General features: G+C 40.7%; 1 protein-coding gene across 29 annotated transcripts in view; it reads right to left on the reverse strand.

Annotated features, from left to right (window-relative positions):
* Positions 1-24,011, reverse strand: part of APBB2 (amyloid beta precursor protein binding family B member 2) — a 377,507-nt gene that overhangs the window by 202,691 nt on the left and 150,805 nt on the right. For all 29 annotated transcript variants that reach the window (XM_055588388.1, XM_055588387.1, XM_055588384.1 and 26 more), the window contains one exon: positions 1,312-1,380. In XM_055588388.1, coding sequence (XP_055444363.1) covers positions 1,312-1,330 — 19 coding nt within the window. In that variant the 5' untranslated portion in view covers positions 1,331-1,380. The remainder of the gene's footprint in view (positions 1-1,311; positions 1,381-24,011) is intronic.

Raw genomic sequence — 24,011 nt, forward strand, 5'->3', positions numbered from 1 at the left:
ATTAAAAGCCATGCTGGATAAAGGTTTCATTATCTCTTATATAACTACTAATGAATAAAGCAATCTAACAACAGGAAATGTACATAATTGGTATAGCAAAATATAGTGACATAAGAAATTTCTATAAGTTATTTGATTAGCTTACCTCTACTCAGAGGAAATCAGAAAACACATCATTTATATATTATTTGCCAGCTTTATTCTTACATTTCCATATTGAGTCTATCTTACAGTGTAATAAAAGACTTTAAATACTGAAGAATTCCTAGAAGGAATTTATCTCAATACTTAACATGCATTTTTCTAAAGGACATATGTATTTGTTTTGATTCTGCAAAATGAACATACTTATTCAAATATGTATTTACAAAGAAAATCTACACTCTGTCTCTAAATTGGCCTCTGAAAATTGCCTCTAAGTTCCTGATTTTCTTGTATGAATTTAGGTTAGTCATATTGTTTTTAGGTGTTTTTAATAAAAGGATATTTCCTGTCCCTCATCGACCTCTGCTGAGCTTAGTGTTTATTTTATTGTGTTTTATTTTCTCTCTCTGTGAAGATGTAACATGCACTGTTATATAAAGGAGAAAAGGACTTGGACATTCTTTCTGAGTTTAACTTTTGAATTCAGGGACACTTACTTAAAAGCAACCTGCTGAGTGGTAGGTGTCCTAACAAAGAATCTACCCAGATCTGCCACTTGCAATTCTACATTACATTTAATTCAAAATGTCACTGTGATCACTATTTTTATTATATTACTGTGAGGCTAAGAAGTAAATTCATATCACATTGTATGTAGACTAGCATCCATTATGACACAAAGAAAGGGGCATACAATAAAATTAGGTTGGTATTCTTAAGGCCTGAAATTAATCAGCATTAGAATACTGAACTGGGAGCCTATTATAGGCAAATCCCACAATGCCTAAGAGGCTATTTATGGAGACTCACCACCAATATCTCCTTTGTTCATATTTAACAGGTAACAGGCTATAATGTGCAACAGTAGATGGCAAAATCTGACAGAGTTTTAATTTTCTGTTATAGTCGATTAAAATATTTTCACAATACAGTATTAGTAGGATCATGCAAATGATAGATGAATGCAGTTAAGTCCAATTAATTCTTCTATCTTATTGTAAAGATCCACTTTTCTAGTACATTAGTGACAAACAATAAAAAGCAGAAAACATGCTATTGTAGCAAATCATAAGTTTAACGTCAAAACAATTATCTAGTATATATATATATGCTGAAGTCTTAATACTCAACTAGTACAATGCATTGAAACATGTGAAAGTGTCTGACCTGGAAGGACTTCTGACATGGGTCTCTGCACGTCAGCAATGGTGCAGGAAACAGCTTATAATTTGAAATCTGAAAAGAAGGATCATTTGAGAAATCAAAACCCCAAATAACAAAGAATTAAAGGAAAAAAACATAGCATTGAAAATTCTTCTAAAAGCTGTTAAAAATGTTAAACAAATCTTAACAGACAATGTCCAGATTTGGTTTACTTATAGTTGACTTTTGACTAAAATTTGAGTTCCTGCTTAACCACATTTATTTCTTGAGAAACCACAAACATTTCTTGAGATTTGTTTTTCCATGCCAGGTTTAAGTTATCTTTCTCAAGTTTCCAATGATTTTTCTCATTAAGAACACACCATTCAGAAGCCAATAAAGAAAAACTGGCAAATTTCACCACATAAAAATTTAAACCTTCTGTTAAAGGGGTAAAAATGGCTATAAACACAACAAAGGAAAAAAAAAACCTGAAAAAAAATCATTACAAATGAATTTATTTACAAAACAGAATCAGATTCTCTGACAAGGAAAACAAACTTATGGTTACCAAAGTGGGAAGGTCAGCAAGTCTGGGATTAACAGACACATAGTACTATATAAATTAGGAGTTTGGGATTAACAGATACACAGTACTATGTATAAAAGATAACCAACAACACCTACTATGTAACACAGAGAACTATACTCAATATCTTGAAATTATAATGGAAAAGAATCTAAGAAGAATATATATACATATATTTATCTGAATCACTTTACTTTGCTGTATACCTGAAACTCAACATTGTAAATCAACTATACCTCAATTTAAAAAAAAGATCATACTATAGATGACATAAAAAGGTAAGTTTTCTTTATATAGAAAGAATTCTTTGAAATTATTAAGAAAAATATAAACAGACCTGAAGGAAAATGGGAAAAGGACAGAAACAAATCTTAAGAGAAACACAAATGTCCAGTAAATATAAATAACTAACATCACTTAAAACTGAAGAAAATGCAAATGTAAATGAGTTTTTACTTTTCCTATAGCAGACTGCAAAAATTAACAGGCTCGATAACAAATAATCTAAGGCACGGACATTGAAAATAGGAATTTTCAGTTCCTGCTGGTGGGAGTAAAAACTGGCAAAACTCTATGGAGGGCCTTTTAGAAATACGTGAGCAAATTTAAAATGCATGGGCCTTCTTGCCCAGCAATTCTTTTCCTAAGAATTTATTTTACAAATAAACTTACATAGACTCTATTATTCTAAATGGAAAGGATCAGTAACAACCTAGCTGTTCATCAGTGGATAACTTCCTCATTAAATTATGATACAGCCATTCAGTGGAATACCGTGCTGCCGTTCCTGCCCCCTCTAAATAAAATGAATTGAATCTACGTCAGATGATACAAAAAGGGCTTTAAGAAGTATCACAAAGAAGTAAATAATATGCATGATTGAATTTGAATAAAAATTTTAAAAACATATATATACATACATGTGTGTATACACACATGTACATACTTACGTTTACATAGATACATGCACACACACACATACACACTTGTATTTACATAGAAAATGTCTTAAAGGAATAATGAAGAACTAGACACACTGGTAAACTGCCAGTTTACTAAATTAGATACATAATAAGGAAAACTGAAAACAGACCTTGTTTTCAGTGAGTTGGTATCAGGAATGTCAATTAGAATAATAATCCATTATATTAGTGGATGTGGATATTCAAATATGGATACTGCATGATTTCATTTATATAAAGTACAAAAACAGGAAAAGCGTTTCTATGTCAAGATAGTAGTTTGCCCTGCAGGGCAGGAAAGGGGAAGAAGCAAAAAAGTAGCCCCTAGGACGTTGCAATGATGATATACTTTCTTGATAGGGATGTGAAAATTTATCAAGATGTACCCTTATGTGCACATTTCTGTATGCTTACCACTCTTCCATAAAATGTTTAAAAAAAAATGAGTCAAATGTTAGTGGTTTTCTATAGCATTATTCAAGTTGAGAAACTATATTTGCAAAGACTAAATTCTAATCTAACCTTTCCAAACTAGTAACCTTTAATAGGCACTACCTTCCAACTTTATGATTCAGATAATGACCTGACAACCTGGTTTACCAGCCCACCATACATTTTTAAATTATATTTTCACATATCACGGGTAAGGCTCATTACTCTGGTATAATTAAAAGGGTGGGCTTAATTTAAACTGTCCTGAAACAGCAAGAGATGTTTCCTCCACGCACCTTTGCTTCTGCCCTATATCTTTCTCTTTTAAAAGTATTTCACAATTCACTTTTCCTTTTTTTAGTTTTTGTCTTCAATATACCTTCAGATATAAGCAAAGCAGATGTGAGGTGATAACTATCAAGATAATGAACGTCCATAAAGTAGAAAGGAAGCTAAGAAAAGGCTTATTTACAGAAGTATCCTGAAAAGACTTGAACAGAAACTGAAAATTTGCATATTTTACTGTGTATTATCCTTAAAATATTCCCCTGTGTTGGGGCAAAAGGAGTATTTTAAGGATAATACATACTAAAACTAGCAACTAGAATCAATCTGGCACCAAGTTTTCTTTCCAGCAGCATTTCATGTGTACCATTAGTGAAAATCCATAATGCTCGCGTGCCTGTGGCAATGCCATTGGAGCTCAATAAATCTCCAAGAGGACCACAGAGAAGCAGCCAAAGTGGAAATCATGAAAGCCCTAGTAAACAAAGAAGTGAACTATAAACTAAATGCCCCCTGGGACTTTGGTTCAGTATAAGATGCTACGTACTTCCCCTATCCACTGGACATAAGTGTAAGAATTCAGAATTATACACATATATGTTAATTCAAGGTTTTATATGATAACAATCCAATCCTCAAGGCCTTTATTTTTGCCAGTATGATACCCCTGACCAAGAATGCTACAGTAAATTACCTCACTATAATCAGGTCCTTATGTGTTCCATTTGCCTTGCTATTTTTTTTATTTGTAATATTGTGTTTGCAATTTAGAATAAAAAGACTTTTTTCCTTATTTTTATTGTATGTTTTATCTTTTTTCAATATGTAATTTCACATTGTCCCCAACAGGTTTCAAACTGGAAACAGAGAACATTCAAATCGAGTATTTTGAGGATTTAATTAAGGGACTATTAAAAAAAAAAAAAGTTGACAGGGTAGGAAAACCATAAGGGATAATACAGACGCCAGGGCTTATAAGAGCAAGTTGCCACCCCTAGTCTGAAGGAAGAGAGCGCTGTGTGTAGGGTGGGTACTGCCTACCACTACCACCTTCTTTGAGGTCCACAGCCAGCATTCAGCAGTCTGGTACAAAACCGCTGCCTCACAGCCTAATCCTCTGACTACAAGAATGAGAAATTATTCTTTAGTAAGCTAAAGTTGTATGTTGACTCCTCTTTTACCAAGGAATAAACAAAAACTGATTTGAAGAACTAACTCATTTGAAAAGACCTGATGCTGGGAAAGATTGAAGGCAGGAGGAGAAGGGGACGACACAGTATGAGATGGTTGGATGGCATCACCAACTCAATGGACATGAGTTTTGAGTAAACTCCGGGAGTTGGTGATGGACAGGGAGGCCTGGTGTGCTGCAGTCCATGGGGTCACAAAGAGTCGGACACGACTGAGTGACTGAACTGAAACGAAAACTCACAAGTGCTTATCCACTTAGATCCAGCTCAAGTATTACATCCTTAATAATATGTCTTTTGAATTATCTACTTGTTTCATCACTATTACCCCACCACTAAACTTTCTACAAACTTCTATTATTACACTTAACACATGACATTTAATTTTTATTTTTATCTTTTTTCCCTAAAGAGGGTAAATAATTTGAAGAGTGCTGGAGAAGACTCTTGAGAGTCCCTTAGACAGCAAGGAGATTAAACCAGTGAATCGTAAAGGAAATCAACCCTGAATACTCATTGGAAGGTCTGATAGCTGAAGCTCTACTACTTTGGCCACCTGATGTGAAGAGCCAGCTCATTGGAAAAGACCCTGATGCTGGGCAAGACTGAAGACAGAAGGAAGAGAGGGCGACAGAGGATGAGATGGTTGGATGGCATCACTGATGCAATGAACATGAACTTGGGCAAACTCCAGGAGATGGTGAGGAACACGGAGGCGGCTGCGACGGGGCGCTAAGCGCGGCCGAGAGGAGCCACCCCACGTCCGAGGTCAGGGGCAGAAGCCGGGAGGACCCATGCCCGAAGGGCGGCAGCCAAGAGGAGTTACCCCACGTCTGAGGTCAGGAGCAGCGGCCGAGAGTACCAGACTGCGATGGCGCAGGAACGGCAGAGAGGAGTTACCCCGCGTCCGAGGTCAGCGGGGGCGGCTGAGAGGAGTTACCCCGCGTCCGAGGTCAGGGGCAGCGACGAGAGGACTTACCCCACGCCCCAGGCCCGAGGCCAAGGGCGGCGGCCAGGAGGAACTACCCCACACCCCTAAGCCGGAGGCCATGAGCTGCGGGCAGGAGGAGCTACCCCACGCCCCCACGCAGGAGGCCAAAGGCAGTGGCCAGGTGGAGCAACTCCACGCCCCAGGCCAGGGGCGGTGGCCGGGAGGACCAACCCCACGTCCAAGGAGCTATGGCTGCCTGGGGCACAGGAGGGCCTAGAGGAGCTTTCCCACGTTGAAGGTCAGGAAGGGCAGCGGTGAGGAGATACCCCTCGTCGAAGGTAAGGAGCAATGGCTGCGCTTTGCTGAAGCAGCCGTGAAGAGATACCCCACACCCAAGGTAAGAGAAACCCAAGTAAGATGTTAGGTGTTGCAAGAGGGCATCAGAGGGCAGACACACTGAAATCATACTCACAGAAAACTAGTCAATCTAATCACACTAGGACCACAGCCTTGTCTAACTCAATGAAACTAAGCCATGCCCGTGGGGCAATTCAAGATGGGCGCGTAATGGTGGAGAGATCTGACAGAATGTGGTCCATTGGCGAAGGGAATGGCAAACCACTTTAGTATTCTTGCCTTGAGAACCCCATGAACAGTATGAAAAGGCAAAATGATATGATACTGAAAGAGAAACTCCCCAGTCAGTAGGGGCCCAATACGCTACTGGAGATCAGTGGAGAAAAAACTCCAGAAAGAATGAAGGGAGCCAAAGCAAAAACAATACCCAGCTGTGGATGTGACTGGTGATAGAAGCAAGGTCCAATGCTGTAAAGAGCAATATTGCATAGGAACCTGGAATGTCAGGTCCATGAATCAAGGCAAATTGGAAGTGGTCAAACAAGAGATGGCAAGAGTGAATGTCGACATTCTAGGAATCAGCGAACTGAAATGGACTGGAATGGGTGAATTTAACTCAGATGACCATTATATCTACTACTGCGGGCAGGAATCCCTCAGAAGAAATGGAGTGGCCATCATGGTCAACAAAAGAGTCCTAAATGCAGTACTTGGATGCAATCTCAAAAACGACAGAATGATCTCTGCTCATTTCCAAGGCAAACCATTCAATATCACAGTAATCCAAGTCTATGCCCCAACCAGTAACGCTGAAGAAGCTGAACTCAAACGGTTCTATGAAGACCTACAAGACCTTTTAGAACTAACATCCAAAAAAGATGTCCTATTCATTATAAGGGACTGGAATGCAAAGGTAGAAAGTCAAGAAACACCTGAAGTAATAGGCAAATTTGGCCTTGGAATACGGAATGAAGCAGGGCAAAGACTAATAGAGTTTTGCCAAGAAAATGCACTGGTCATAACAAACACCCTCTTCCAACAACACAAGAGAAGACTCTAACATGGACATCACCAGATGGTCAACACCGAAATCAGATTGATTATATTCTTTGCAACCAAAGATGGAGAAGCTCTATACAGTCAGCAAAAACAAGACCAGGAGCTGACTGTGGCTCAGACCCTGAACTCCTTATTGCCAAATTCAGACTGAAATTGAAGAAAGTAGGGAAAACCACTAGACCATTCAGGTATGACCTAAATCAAATCCCTTATGATTATACAGTGGAAGTGAGAAATAGATTTAAGAGCCTAGATCTGATAGATAGAGTGCCTGATGAACTATGGAATGAGGTTCGTGACATTGTACAGGAGACAGGGATCAAGACCATCCCCATGGAAAAGAAATGCAAAAAAGCAAAATGGCTGTCTGGGGAGGCCTTATAAATAGCTGTGAAAAGAAGAGAAGCGAAAAGCAAAGGAGAAAAGGAAAGATATAAACATCTGAATGCCGAGTTCCAAAGAATAGCAAGAAGAGATAAGAAAGCCGCCTTCTGCGATCAATGCAAAGAAATAGAGGAAAACAACAGCATGGGAAAGACTAGGGATCTCTTCAAGAAAATCAGAGATACCAAAGGAACATTTCATGCAAAGATGGGCTCGATAAAGGACAGAAATGGTATGGACCTAACAGAGCAGAAGATATTAAGAAGAGACGGCAAGAATACACAGAAGAACTGTACAAAAAAGATCTTCACAACCCAGATAATCACGATGGTGTGATCACTGACCTAGAGCCAGACATCCTGGAATGTGAAGTCAAGTGGGCCTTAGAAAGCATCACTACGAACAAAGCTAGTGGAGGTGATGGAATTCCAGTTGAGCTATTCCAAATCCTGAAAGATGATGCTGTGAAAGTGCCGCACTCAATATGCCAGCAAATTTGGAAAACTCAGCAGTGGCCACACGACTGGAAAAGGTCAGTTTTCATTCCAATCCCAAAGAAAGGCAATGCCAAAGAATGCTCAAAGTACCACACAATTGCACTCATCTCACACGCTAGTAAAGTAATGCTCAAAATTCTCCAAGCCAGGCTTCAGCAATATGTGAACCATGAACTTCCTGATGTTCAAGCTGGTTTTAGAAAAGGCAGAGGAACCAGAGATCAAATTGCCAACATCTGCTGGATCATGGAAAAAGCAAGAGAGTTCCAGAAAAGCATCTATTTCTGCTTTATTGACTATGCCAAAGCCTTTGACTGTGTGGATCACAATAAACTGTGGAAAGTTCTGAAAGAGATGGGAATACCAGACCACCTGATCTGCCTCTTGAGAAATGTGTATGCAGGTCAGGAAGCAACAGTTAGAGCTGGACATGGAACAACAGACTGGTTCCAAATAGGAAAAGGAGTATGTTAAGGCTGTATATTGTCACCCTGTTTATTTAACTTATATGCAGAGTACATCATGAGAAATGCTGGACTGGAAGAAACACAAGCTGGAATCAAGATTGCCAGGAGAAATATCAATAACCTCAGATATGCAGATGACACCACCCTTATGGCAGAAAGTGAAGAGGAACTAAAAAGCCTCTTGGTGAAAGTGAAAAGTGGAGAGTGAAAAAGTTGGCTTAAAGCTCAACATTCAGAAAACGAAGATCATGGCATCTGGTCCCATCACTTCATGGGAAATAGATGGGGAAACAGTGGAAACAGTGTCAGACTTTATTTTTCTGGGCTCCAAAATCACTACAGATGGTGACTGCAGCCATGAAATTAAAAGACGCTTACCTCTTGGAAGGAAAGTTATGACCAACCTAGATAGCATATTCAAAAGCAGAGACATTACTTTCCCAACAAAGGTTCGTTTAGTCAAGGCTATGGTTTTTCCTGTGGTCATGTATGGATATGAGAGTTGAACTGTGAAGAAGGCTGAGCGCCGAAGAATTGCTGCTTTTGAACTGTGGTGTTGGAGAAGACTCTTGGGAGTCCCTTGGACTGCAAGGAGATCCAACCAGTCCATTCTGAAGGAGATCAGCCCTGGGATTTCTTTGGAAGGAATGATGCTAAAGCTGAAACTCCAGTACTTTGGCCACCTCATATGAAGAGTTGACTCATTGGAAAAGACTCTGATGCTGGGAGGGATTGGGGGCAAGAGGAGAAGGAGACGACAGAGGATGAGATGGCTGGATGGCATCACTGACTCGATGGACGTGAGTCTCAGTCAACTCTGGGAGTTGGTGATGGACAGGGAGGCCTGGCGTGCTGCGATTCACGGGATCGAGAAGAGTCGGACACGACTGAGCGACTGATCTGATCTCATCTGATAGTTGATATAAAACTATATTTTTATAGTTTTATATAAATATATAGCTTATAAAACTATATTTTTATAGGTACATAACAATGATTTCATGTTTTTATATATTGTAAAATGATCATCACAAAGTACAGTTAACAACAATCACCATCACAGTTACAAAACTTATTTTTATCTTGTGATGAGAACTTTCTGTGTACTTTAAAGGATGCCAAAGAGAAAGAAAAAATAAAGACAAAGAATTTCACTCTGTCATCCCAAAATAGAATTAAAAAAAAAAAATCTGACAAATTCCTTTCAACGTACTTTGCTCTCTTGTCCTGTGCACTCACTCTTTAGACCCCTAGTACTTCACCTGGTTTCGTGAATCCTGTCCTGGCCTCAGTCTAATCCCTCCTAATACCCACCCCAACCCCCCGCCGCCCAAATCCACCCCTGCTGCACAGAGCCAGATAAACACCGCTCTGTTCACAATCACTCCTGATTCAAAGGCCTCCAGAAACAAGTTCTTTCAGCCATTGACATTCATACACAGTTGATTCTAGAACCTCTCACTTACTCAAATTCTTCAGTAACTTCAAACATCTATGTTCCTGAAACTCTGCTGCTGCTGCTGCCGCTGCTAAATCGCTTCAGTTGTGTCCAACTCTGTACCACCCCATAGACGGCAGCCCATCATGCTCCCCCGTCCCTGGGATTCTCCAGGCAAGAACACCGGAGTGGGTTGCCATTTCCTTCTCAAATGCATGAAAGTGAAAAGTGAAAGTGAAGTCAGTTAGTTGTGTCTGACTCTTCGAGACCCCATGGACTGTAGCCCACCAGGCTCCCCCGTCCCTGGGATTTTCCAGGCAAGAATACTGGAGTGGGGTGCCATTGCCTTCTCCGCCTGAAACTCTGGCCCAACGCAATCCTTGCTCTAACATTCTCTTGCTATAACAAGTATTCTATGAAGTCCCCTTTGCTATCTTAAAGTGCAATTCATATATAATACAACCTATTTACACAGATAAATTCCAGAAAAGGAGAAATAAAGGGAGAGAGACACGTTCCAGTAAGCAAAATCTCAGGCCTGACAACACAAGAGGTCAAAAAAAAAAAAAAAAAACCACCAGTCATGGAATGCTCAAATCTACGGGAAGAATCACTGTGAGCACAACAGCACCACATGCAAACGGAGACAGAAGTGTGATTTTGTGCTGTCATCCTGGATACAACCTGTATGTACTTCTGTTGCTGCTGCTGCTGCCAAGTCGCTTCAGTCGTGTCCGACTCTGCAACCCCATAGATGGCAGCCCATCAGGCTCCCCCGTCCCTGGGATTCTCCAGGCAAGAACACTGGAGTGGGTTGCCATTTCCTTCTCCAATGCATGAAAGTGAAAAGTGAAAGGGAAGTCGCTCAGTTGTGGCCGACTCTTTGTGACCCCTTGGACTGTAGCCCACCAGGCTCCTCCTCCCTCCATGGGACTTTCCAGGCAAGAGTACTGGAGTGGGGTGCCATTGCCTTCTCCATGTACTTCTGTTACTGATGCCAATTTCAAAAGGTTGAACAATTCTAAGAAAATTCAAACAAATATTAATACAATTATCTTTCAATTAGGAGTTTACACTTCTGGAGTATACAGTATACATTAAAGCCATAAAGAATACTTTATACCTAGAATTTCTGGCTTAGATCACTACAAGCAAGCTGTTCACCTACATTAAAATCTGGTAAGGGTACTTGTAAGCTTTGCAGAGTTAAGACACTGTTTAATATACAGGGTTGCTGGGTACTGCAAGACATTTTTCATCTCTGGTCTCCACCCCAAAAGTACAATTAGGGGGCCCTTTTCCTAAGGGGTGCTCTAGATACTGGCCAACCTCCAACTTTGAAAATTATAACCTCAGCAGAGAGTTCTCTCTTCTTAACTCACTCAATACCTCGGTCCTATATGATTCTGAGCCAGTACTTAATACCTGAACTGTGTCTTATTCAACTGCAAATTGCAGTTAACATCTATCTGAAAGTTGCTATGAGGATCAAATGACATATGATAGGTTGCCTGCTTGCTTTGCTTAATGCCTGGCAGATGGGAAACATTCAGTAAATGCTAACTGATCTATTACTTTAGGACACATAGGACCTATTTTTCTCAACAAGATTGTAAGCTTTCTGAAGAAAAGCAAAGTGTCTTGGAGATCTTTGCACATTCACCATAAATACTCAATAAACCTTAGTGGTCCACAGCCTCTGCCTTCTCTTCCTGCTCCATCTTGCCTTGTTGTGAAGATGTCCACAAAAAATGAATAAACTGAGTCCAAGAATGAAGCAAAGCACTGTAGTTACAATGGAAACTTTTTTTCTGTCATTACCGAAATCTTTTCTGTAACCTGCTAAGCACAGGAAGGGCTGTCAAAAAACTGTCATCTTAGCCTTGCTGTTGAAAATCTACAGGCTTATATTTGTTGATAGATACTTTTTATTTTTAGTATTTATTTATTTATTTTGGCTGTGCTGGGTCTTAGCTGTGGCATGCAGTATCTTCAGTTGTGGCATGTGGAATCTAATTCCCTGATTAGGGATCACATCCGGGCCCCCTGCCCTGGGAGTGTGGAGTTTTAGCCATTGGACCACCAGGGAAGTCCTTCATTGATAAATACTTACATAAAATAGGTACTGCATTTGAGGATTAGACCTGTCTCCAAATTCACACTGATTCAGTCTTAAAGGTTTTAAATATTTTCCCCTAAAGAATGTAATCTCTATTTCCCAATCTATACAGTGGAGGAGCTGCACCAGATACCCAGGGCTCCTTCCAGTTCCAACACTAAGTACACATCCACCCATCACTTACTATGTGCCCAGCATTGTGCTGCTGCTGCTGCTAAGTCGCTCTAGTCGTGTCCAACTCTGTGACCCCGTAGACGGCAGCCCACTAGGCTCCCCCGTCCCTGGGATTCCCAGGCAAGAACACTGGAGTGGGTTGCCATTTCCTTCTCCAATGCATGAAAGTGAAAGGTGAAAGTGAAATTGCTCAGTCGAGTCCGACTCCTAGCCACCCCATGGACTGCAGCCTACCAGGCTCCTCTGTCCATGGGATTTGCCAGGCAAGAGTACTGGAGTGGGGTGCCACTGCCTTCTCCGAGCATTGTGCTAAGGGGGTACTTTTAAAGATTCTCTCATTTAGCACTTCCAACAATCATATGAGAAAGGAACTATTATTACATCAATTTTCTGATGAGGAAACAGACAAGGAGGGTTAGGTAACCCACCCAAGGTCACACGGGAGGCAAGTGACAGAGCTGTTATCAGGACCCACATCTGTTTGCATCCAAAGACCAGGCTCATGACCACTAAGCCACATTTCTCAGGACTCTCTCTCTTGAAGTTGATTCGAATTGTCTGAATTAGTTAATTCTGCAAGATAATTCATGCCACATTATTATTCTTTTGAAGTTTATGTCCAGCTTTCTGATATACAGGTAAACAGAAAACAAAAGGCCTCTCAAAAAAAGACCCCAGCCACTCCCTCTAGTTTGAACAACTAGTGTGTGCAATTTTATGATGCATACACAATAAAGAATATTTAATAAAACTCTAATACTACTAATAATATATTAATATAATATGTATATGTAAATTTTATTGCAGCATTTTGTTTTTCCACAGAGAAGAGAGGTGTGACATATAATACTGCAAACTATGGAAATAAACTTAATTTTTCTCTTAAATCTGAGATATAATTACTGGTAATAATTTCTTGCTATCTGCACACCTGGGTGCAGGATATCTATTGCTAAAAATCACTGTTATGGAAGAGCCTAAATTTATCACTTCTGCAACTTAAAACAAGGGGGGAAATGCAGCAATAAAGGTGTAAGGACTAATTATATCTCTCATGTCTATATCCTAAGCAAAAACAAAGAGGCTGATTTGTGATTTTAGCTTTTCAATCTTACTTGAGTCAATGTTCTCAAAGCCAGATTTCAAACCCAACTCCAAGAATAAAGAAAAATAAACACAAACAGGGAAAACCCTGTTTCCTGAACTATATCCCAGGGGAAAACATCAACAACTAGAAAAGAAGTATTTTCAAGACAAAACAATAAATGTAGGTTTTTCCATTTACATGTTACCTTGACTACTCTAAACAAGAAAATTTTTATGCTTCTTCCACAGACACACTTGATCCCCATTTTTCATATTTCAAAGGCATAACATCTGCCGTTTAGAAATAAGAGCGATGTTGAAGGCTTCTAAGAAGTGCCAACCTAAAATATGCTGATGACGGCATTAATGGCCTCAGTCAACCACTTCTCTGCACGCTCACCCTCTGCTCTATTGCTGTGCATCCCTCCTCACCGACTCTGGCCTGGCTCTGTCCCTTGCTTTGGTCAATGGCAGGTTAGCAAGTGGGGTGGCACAGAAATTCACAAGGCACAGTCCATTTCCAGCCCTCTGAGAAAGATATGAGCTGAACCACTGCCATGAGACTGCACCCAGGCTGGCCGGACGGAAGGATGTTGGAGACTTGGGTAGAATAGCTGAGTCCTCTAGGCCAGGCCACTGAGATCAGTCTGAGCCCACTGACCCATCAGACTGGTGGGAGAGCCCAGCAGAGCTCTGCAACTATACATTCAGCTGACTGAGCGCCCCTGAGTGAACCCAGTAGAGGCTGTAAGAATGACTCATTCATTCTGTACAAACTAATGGCTATTGTTTAAGCTACTGAATTTTGGGGTGGTTCACAGACAAGAGATAACACTAACTATACCAACAACCAAAGTGAGATAACAGAAGAGCCACTGGGATTAAACCTGAATTGATCCAGGGGAGGCATGATGTTATCTGAGGATCCTGCTTCAGGGAATCAAGTTCTTTCGTGGAGATTTATGCCCTCTGTCAGTTACACAGGGCTGTCTTGAACAATATAGGCTGTATCTTTGGTTTCCACAGCTGTCTGGTCACATCACAAAACCATTTACACACTGCACATCAGAATATTCTGTGACAGCAAATTCTAGGAATTTGTCATAAGGATGTACAAGCATCAAGATTTCTACTAGGAACAAGTTAAACGTCCATCAGTAGGAGACTGATTTAATTAATACAATGGAATACTATGCATCAGTTATTTAAAAGTGAGGATATTTCTAGATTTAGTTTTATAGAAAGATCTCTACTAAACACTGAATGAAAAACTAACAATAAAACATATGATGAGTATATTGGCATTTCACACACCGTGCTTTCAACTTTTCTGTATGTTTGAAATTATAACAAAAAGTTGCAAAAAGGCAGGATATACAGTGCCATTCATTCATAAATTTTTAAAAATACTTTTATGGTTAAAAAAAAACAGATTTAGAAAATCACACAAAACAAATAGTGTATGATAAATAAAAAAGCTCATAATTATCACCCAGATCAAGAAATAAGACTTTTCTAGCTAACTCAAAATGTATTCCATGAATTTCTTCCTTTCCTCTAAAACTAAATAAACTATCTTGAATTTATTATATCCACTTTCTTGTGTTTTTTTTAATGATGTCATTACCCAAGGTTACAACCCTGGTCAATACAGTTAATTCTTATCCATTTTTAAAAAAATGTGACATGTATTTTAGGTAATTTTAAGTGATTCTATATCCCCCATCAGGGCTTTTCTGGTGACTCAGATTTTAAAGAATTCTCTTGCGATGTAGGAGACCTGGATTTAATCCCTGTGTTGGGAAGATCCCCGGGAGAAGAGAATGGCAACCTACTTCAGTATTCTAACCTGGAGAATTCCACGGACAGAGGAACCTGGTGGGTTATAGTCTATGTCCCCCATCATCTTTGTCTTATAATTTATCCTTAGAGAATCTGGGCATTTGAGCTATGGCGTTTCCACAGTATAAATTCTGATGGCTGCATATCTATGGTGCAGGTGAACATGTCCGTAACCCTCTGAATTTCCTGCAAATTGGCAGCTGGATTCAAAGGCTTGAAAAAACTGAGATTCAATCCATTTGGTTGTATGATCTTTCATTAGGAAACACAGGATATCTGGTTTTCTAACGTTAGAAGCCATTGTCGCTCAGTGCCCAAATCTGTTAAATTGACGGGGCATCTGCTGGTGGAAAAAAATTTAGGAAGTGCCTCCCCTCACCTGGGTTTCCCTAGTGGCTCAGACGGTAAAGTGTCTGTCTGCAATGCAGGAGACCCAGGTTTGATCCCTGGGTTGGGGAGATCCCCTGGAGAAGGAATGGCAGCCCACTCCAGTATTCTTGCCTGGAAAATCCCATGGACCGCAGAGCCTGGTAGGCTACCGTCCATGGAGTCGCAAAGATATGACTGAGCAACTTCACTTTCACTTTCCCCTCACCTATTCTGTGGTTATCCAGTGATCCGTTCACATAAGAAAGGCAGGGTACACATTTGGTTCTTGACTACTTTTCAGACAATGAATAGGTGTCCCATTAACCTCAGGTAACCAGTAATTTTTTTTTTCTTATCACCGACCCTCACAGATTTAAATATATTTGCAATTCTTATTCTTGAAGCTCTAATTGCCCCATGCCAGTAGAAGCCTCTTCAAGTTGGCTTCTGAGACCTTTTGCCATGGTCCTAATAATCTTTGATAATGTTCTTGCTAGCTATTATCTTGAGATGTTCAGGCTCATGTTACATCTCACCAGTTATTCAGGAGATTAACTCTTCAGGAGATTCCTTAGGAAGAGTTCATAGGAACAATTATTTCCTCTTCTCACTTGTTGCGCCTGAAAGTAATGTCAGTGTTCTTTACATGTGCAAGTCAATTTTGATAAACTTAAAAAGTATAGGCTCACAGGACTTCCTGGTGGTCCAGTGACTAAGACTCCTCATTGCTAACACAGGGGGCCTGGTTTTCATTCCTGGTCAGGGAACTAGATCTCACATGCCACAGTTACAGAGTTCACATGCTGCAACTAAGCCCTGGTGCTGCCAAATAAATAAATAAATAGATAAATGTTTGTGTTTTTTTTTTTTTTTTTAAAGTACAGGCTTTCATCTTTTCTTAGAAGACCTTAAAATGTTATGCCATTTTCTTCCAACATAAAGAGTTTCGGTCAAAAAGTCTGAGAACAATCTAGTTTTCTGTTGCTGTTTTCCTCTTTTTTTCTAGATGTCAAAAGGACTTTTCTTGCTCTTCTTTTTAATCCAGTAATTACTAAAATATCTTGGCATTGGTTGTTCTAGGCTGATATCCTAAAATACATGATTTGCTTTTTTAAAAATGTGGTTTAAAATCTTTTCTCGGGAAAATTTTCTTGAAACTCAGTATTTTTTCCCTCGCTTCAGTTTTCTTTTCCTATTATGGTATAGTCAATCTTCTTTTCCTATTTTTAATATTTGTCACCTTTTCCCAAATTTTATTTCTTTGTTCATTTCCTTTCAATTTTTAACTTCTTTCTCCTTTTCACCCTAAAATTCTCACCTTTGATTTCTCTTAGGCCAGTACTTGTGGTATTTACTTGATTTTGTGTCCTAACTTAGAATTTATTTCTAAAGTGATTTTTTAAAATTTCAAATTCTTTGAGCTCTGTCATTTTGTCTGAGATTTTTCTAATTCAAATGCTGTTCTTTCATGTTTTGTATCATTTTTTAATAATCTCTTTTACTCTGAAATAATGTATTAGTTTTATTTTTTTAAGCATACCATTTTGGCACTTTCTCATAGTCTATAAGATATTACTGTGTTCAACTGTGTTTCTTTTTTTTTAATGTTAAGTCTGTATAGGATTTAATCTTCTTAATGTTTTATAAAATTTCATGTAAGTACAGAAGACTGGCAAAGTTAATAAGTAGTTCATCAAGGAATGATTAGACAAGTTCATCAAAATGTTAACAGCAGTAATCTCTGGGTGGCAGGATTTAGGAAAGTGTCTTCTCCTGTTTCATATGTTGCTGATTTGTGTAAATTTTTTTATGATGAGTATGAAGTGTTTTCATATTCAGAGCAAAAGAGTTATCTTCAATTTGAAAGAAATAAAGTGTGTACACGAAGATATATGAGTGTGCTCAGTCACTCAGTTGTGTCCAACTCTTTGTTGACCCTATGGACTGGACTATAACACTCCAGGCTCCTCTGTCCATTGAATTTTTCAGGCAAGAATACTGGAGTGAGTTCCTACTCCAGGGGATCCTCCTAAACCAGGGATTGAACCCATGCCTCTTGTGTCTCTTGCTTGGTGGGCAGACTCTTTACCACTGAGCCACCCACATATCATATACACTTAAAAATAAATATGTCAAGAAGCAGCAGCCCAGCCCAGCCCCCTACCTGCACTACCTATGTCTCCTATTCATAAACGAAGGCTCTGGGGTAAACAGTGATAAGGCTAAGCTTTACTAAGGAAAACAAGTTTAGGGTTTGTGAAAAGGAAGACAGCCACCACCCATCTGCTTTCCATGCTATATTTGACAGATTTTACTCTGCATCTCAGAAAACATGTTAATAGAACTTCTCGTAGTGAGAGGAAGGGATTAAAAAAGCAAAGAACCCTGTTGTGATAGTTTGGCACTATATGGAAATGGCTCACGGCGCCTGCAGTTTACAGAACAAAGATAACATCTTTTCATAAATCCACACTCCAAGCCACGCCAAATATGCACCCGAGAAATGCCGATGGCAGAGACAGGAAAGCACCAAACGGGACAATCCCAAACAAGAATAAGATGGAGACGTAATTTGCTTAACTGGGCCTTCATATATCTATTAGAGAAAATATAAGAGATGAACTGCCTCATAAAGCAGATGGTCTTCTCCAGTTCTTTTTCTTTTTTTTTTTTTTTAAACAAGATAATTAAAGGAAACAAAAGAGCAAGGATCTTGTTAAATTGGCCAAGGAAAATGATTTCATCTGAAACAGAATGAGTGAGTTTTGGAAGAAAGGATTTCAAGTTTCCTGACAGAGCTGACTCAGGTCATTTGGTAATGCCTACATCAGAAAGGGAAGCCATTCCAAGGATAACTGCCTTCTAGACAGTGTGGAACACCCTGGCAGCCCTATTAACAGAGGCAAGAGAGAGGCTGGAGGGGGACTGTGACCTTGTTGAAAGAACCCTGGAATAGGGAGTCAGGACACATGGGATTTGACATCTTGACTTGTGATTCTGAGGAATCTAGTTCACTTTGTCACCTGTTATTTTATTTTTTAGAGAAGCCCATTATTCATTCCCCTATATCCTACCTCAGTAGTGAGAACAAAGGAAGTAACAAGGAAAATCTGTTTAACAAAGACTATAAGCACAAAATTATCAGTTTATAATGAGATTTTGTCTCAACTGCTAAACATCAAAGTCCCACAGTAGGGTATTGTTGCGAATTAAAAATCTGAGGAAAGGGGCTTCCCTGATGGTACAGAGGATGGGAATCCACCTGGCAATGCAGGGGACATGGGTTTGATCCCTGGCCTGGGAAGATTTCACAGGCTGTGGAGCAACTAAGCCCATACGCCACAACTACTGAGCGTGGGATCTAGAGCCTGAGAGCTGCAACTACTGAGCCCCTGGGCCCTAGAGCCCGTTGCTCCAGAACAGGAGACGCTACCACAGGGAGGGGCCCACACGCTGCATCTAGAGCAGCCCCCACCTGCCGCAGCTTGTGCAGCAGCAAAGACCCCGTGCAACAACAACAACAAACACACCAAAATCAGTGGAAGGGAAATGAGGGCTCAGGTATTTTGAAGCCAGTAGAAGAAGAGACTATGTCCATTTCTGTTCTCTTCTAAGCTCTAACACACTTTTTTGAGGGAAAGGAGAGGCAGATAAAAGTATACCCCAAAGGCAACTCAAGATTCCATGTTAGATTCTTGACTGAGAGTGATAAGAGCCAAGGTCGTTTATGGTTTTGGCTGGGGTTCATCCAGAACAGGCTGTGCCCCTAAATGTCACCATGTATGGTTTGCCTACTGAACCTGAATTTCTAACCAAAGCTCCAAGGATAATATTAAGCACCGGGTAACATTAAGTAACCAGCAATTGTGGAAGGCCTCCTCTGAGCTACACATACACACCATGCCCTCCTGTTCTCAGACTCACAAGCCCTAGGAGGTAGAAATACCAGTATTCTCTTTTTGAAAGGACATGGAGCTACATCAAGGTTAGAAAACTTGCAAAACACCACGTAGCTAATAAGCTACAGAGCTCAGGCTCCAAGCCTGATCTACTGATTGTAGAATCCTTAGCTTAATAGTCTACTTACTGCCTCTTCCAGAAAGTGAAAAGAAAGAGGAAGCTGGTGAAGCAGCAACTCCAAAGGTCCCATTTACAGAGTTTATTGATCGCTCACCTGCTGGTTCCAGGATAAGGTGAATGTCTTAACCAAACCATTAAGAAATGGCTCCTTTCCCACCGCCAAACAAAAGCAACATAGAGCTTTCCTCCTGACCTGTCTCCTCATGATCTCTGGAGCTCTCTTTCTCCCTGAATTCTTGAAATCCTTCCCCGTCTCTCCTTCGGACTTCTCCTGATGGTTCTAGCATCACTTCCCCAATCTCTCCCCATGAAAACCAAATCTGCTCTACATTTCAAAAACTGTAATTTAATCCCATTTCAACACATAACGCATATGAGTCAATCTTGATTTCACCATTGAGTGGCTTAGAAGAGATTTGGAAACTGAGTAATTTCTAGTACTTTTATCACACTGACTATTTACCAGGCATTGTTTTAAGACAAATATATTAACCACTTAAATCCTTAAAACCACACAGTGAGGAGGAAATTGTTATCACCCCCATTTTACAGATGAGGAGCATGCATGTGTGCTGAATTGCTTCAATCGTGTCCAATTCTTTGCGACCCTATGGACTGTAGCCCACCAGGCTCCTCTGTCCATGGGGTTCTCCAGGCAAAAATACTGGAGTGAGTTGCCGTGCCCTCCTCTAGGGAATCCTCCCCACTGAGGGACTGAATCTATGTCTCTTATGTTTCCTGAACTGGCAGGTGGGTTCTTCACCACTAGCGCCACCTGGGAAGCCCACAGATGAGGTAACAGGCAGTAAAGTACTGAGTAAGTGCTCCAGGTCACATCTGAAGCCGGCAGTGATGCCACTTTGTTTATAACCTCTCTGACCTTCAGCTCTCTCATCTTGAAAATAAGAACAGTAAAAACATGGTTACTAGACAGAAGTGAAATAAACATGCACAAAGCAGTTTAACATAATACTTAGATTCCCTCGTCTCCCTCCAGCATTTCTGGGATCATTCTAAGGTACAATCCAGAAAACTTGAATTGGATGAGAACAGAGAGATAAGAGAAGAGCTCAGTATTCAGAAATGCTGTTCCATTTGTGCATCACAACACCCTTTTGATACAAATGTTACCTCCTCCATTTTACAGATGAGAGACAAGAGAACCTGTGCATGGACTTTTCATGAATGACTAGACTGGACTTTGAACTCACATATGCATCCTGCCTTTGTAGGGTTTTTAAGGGGCTTGAGGACAGGGACAGCCCAGTCTTCTGGTCCCTTCATCTTCCCCTTACAGCCAGACCCTGAACAGTGCACACTGCATAAATTCCACATACACCCAATGCTTATCTGACTTGCCAGGGTTACCTTTCCCTGGGAAATCAAGATGGAAAACCAAAATCAAATTCAACAGAATGCCAATCACACTTACTGACCCAGCACAATTAGCAACTCCTCTGATGAGAAGGGGAAAGAAGAAGGAATGATAGAGGGAAGGAAAGAAGAAGGAAGAGAAGGAGGGAGGAGATGAAGAAAAGAAGAAAACACCCCAGAGTGCAGAAACGGTGATGAAACAGAAACCCAAATGGCAACTGCCATGTTCTTTCATCCACTTCAGGATTTTTTTTTTTTTTTCCTACAAGGGTATCGGCAACCAATCTTTCACAGCTGCTGTCCCCAGAAGGGGGCACTGGGGCCTTCAGCTGGGACCTGCAGTTAGAGGTCTCAGAGAAGACCTGCCTGGCCACGATGGCCTTTCTCAGAAAGGAGGAGGAAAGAACACTGCTCTCAGCCCTGACCCGTGGATGGAGACCAGAACAGGGCGTTCCTCCCAACACCGGATGCCCATTCACAAAGGAACACCACCGCCTCCTCCATCTCCAGCCGTGACCCGCCCTCCCATCAAAACCTAAGGGCAGACAGGAAAGCGGAAGGCAAAGATCACTTCTGGGGAAGCTGAAACAAAGGTGACCCCCACCCATCATCTCTCCTGTTCTTCCACCCAATATTATTATGCTGGGAAGAGGACAAGCAGCCTCAGAACTGTGAAGGTCACGAAGTGAATTAAAAATAACCACTTAGACCTACTGTGAACCCAAAACCAGGCTAATACAGATGAGCTCTGGAGGGTACATAAACTCTGAAATTTGTTTGGACACACTAACATTTTAGGGATCTTTTTCCCCAGACAGTTTTACCAGTGAGAAAAGAGGGCTCTGCACAAATAAATCATCACCTTCCCATCAAATCTCCTTCTCAATCTCCCTGATCCAGTTAGGCAGACAGCCAAGCAATATCTCAGTCATCTGTGACTCTGTCCCTCCCCAGCCCCATGTGCAACTGGGGACCTGGCACCACTGATCCATCTCAGAAGCTCCTGGAATTCTCCTCCTTTCATTTCCACGCCAAGCTTTTATTACTCTCCTGGAAGCCTTCAATCATCCCCTGATCGCCCTTCTGCCCTTATTCCAGTCCTCCTGCCCCCTGCTACCGATCCATCTTCTGAAGAGAATTCATCCCCTTTATCACCACCAGACCACATTCCCAGCGATTAAAAGTAGGACTCTAGGGCCAGACATGGGTTTGAATCCTGTCTCCATCACGTCCTCCCATCAGTGTCTCTTTGGGTTAAGTCATCTAACCTCCCAGTGCCTCAGTTTCCTCAAGTGTAAAATGGAGATGAGAGTGCCTATATCAAAGGCTTTCTAGTGGGAATTAAACAGGTGAGGGCAGGTGAAGTACCCAGAATGCTGGTGGTAGAGTCAGGGCTATGTCAGTGTTAGCCATTATCATCATCAGTATTATTTTAAGAGCACCCCACTGGCTCCCAAATACAATCCCCACTCCACTGATGGGCTCTCAAGGTACTCCATGCACTGGCCCAAACTGGCCTGAACCTGTCCCTGATATCCTCTACCGCCTGGCCCCAAAGGGCTGCCAGACTGGGCTCTGCACTCTTTCCTGAACTGCCTGAAATCATCCATCCCCAGGCTCTTACCAGTGCTCTGCCTGGGACTCCCTGCCTCCCACCAGTGCCTGTCAAGCCCTCACCAGCCCTTAAGGATGAGCCCTAAAGCAAACTCACCCAAGGTCATCTATCTGCCATCTGGATTCCAACATACAGCACTGAAGATGTTAGAGTCTAGAAAGTTTCATGGTCCTGATCCTACCTGCCCAAGAGTTATTAATCCTTTCTAGTCCACCTGAAAGAAACAACCTTCGTCCTCTCTGGGCTTCAGTTTCCTGTCTGTAAAATGAAGAAGTCAGAACAGATGGCTTAAAAACCCTTCTTCTGAAGGCCCTTGGATTACACAAACACTGTTTCCTTGTTTCTTTGGGGAAATCTTTCATTAAAGAAGAGGGTGCACAGGGTAACCACATGTATTATTATTTTTTAAATGCATGACTAATTGTTACAGGTCAAGTTCTAAGGTTAGGAAAAAAGTGGGATTTTATTAGATGATGTCTAAAATTCCTTTCCAGTTATAATTTGATGACCCTATGACTTACAGTCCCTTTTTTCCTAACTGCTTAGAATACAATTTCATTTTATACCTCATATTATTCTCCATGATGCATACCAGAGGGCCATTTCTATTTTCCCCATGGAAAACAATGTGCTACACCCAAAGGCCAAGACAGTTAAAAAGAAAATCCAAATTACTTCCCCTATCCTTCAATTCAGCAATTGAAAATTCCAGAGTGTTTTTTTTTTTCCCCATATAAAGACAGAACAGCCCCCAAATTTCTTGAAACCACCAGGGTGGAACTTAGCCATAAAAAAGTTTGAAAAGAAGCAGAAAATTTAATAATACCATTACCCTGATATCCAATAAAGCCTGTTGGAGCTTCACATTTTTAAGAAATCAGACTATTTATGCTATTACCTCTAGTACTATTATAGTTTCCTACAAGGCCATAAATACACACAATGTAGTTCACCAGAACACTGACTAAGAGCATCATAAAAAAGACCATAAGGAAGATACTGGCCATGAAGTATGGCTCCGTGATACTTGCTGCAGCAGGCTCACACAGACAAGTTCATTTATTTTGAAAATTATATTTCTAAGGCCACAACTCATCACTTTCAAACTTTTAATAGAAGTTAAAATTTCCTTTTCAGAAACTGTTTTCCCATAGGCTAAAGGTCATACTGAATATCAAGGGGAGTTATACAGCTGTCAGAGCGCACGGGACAAAGCTTATAACACCACATCTTCACACTTGCTTCAGTTAGCACTGAGTTCACCTTCAAGTATCAGAAACCTAACAAACATTGGATTCCACACACTGGAAGTGGTGGGAAGGCTCAGGGCTGCTAGTGTTGGTTCGACAAGAACAATGTCAGGGCAGGTATCTTTGTGAAGCTCTTGGCTTTTCCTTTCTGCTTGTTACCTTGTGGTGACATAAGGGTTGCTGTGCACTCACACGTCTTATCAGCACTTGAGGCAGAAAGCAGA

The sequence above is a fragment of the Bubalus kerabau genome, chromosome 7 (genome assembly GCF_029407905.1).
Source record: "Bubalus kerabau isolate K-KA32 ecotype Philippines breed swamp buffalo chromosome 7, PCC_UOA_SB_1v2, whole genome shotgun sequence".
In the NCBI taxonomy this organism is placed as follows: Eukaryota; Metazoa; Chordata; class Mammalia; order Artiodactyla; family Bovidae; genus Bubalus; species Bubalus kerabau.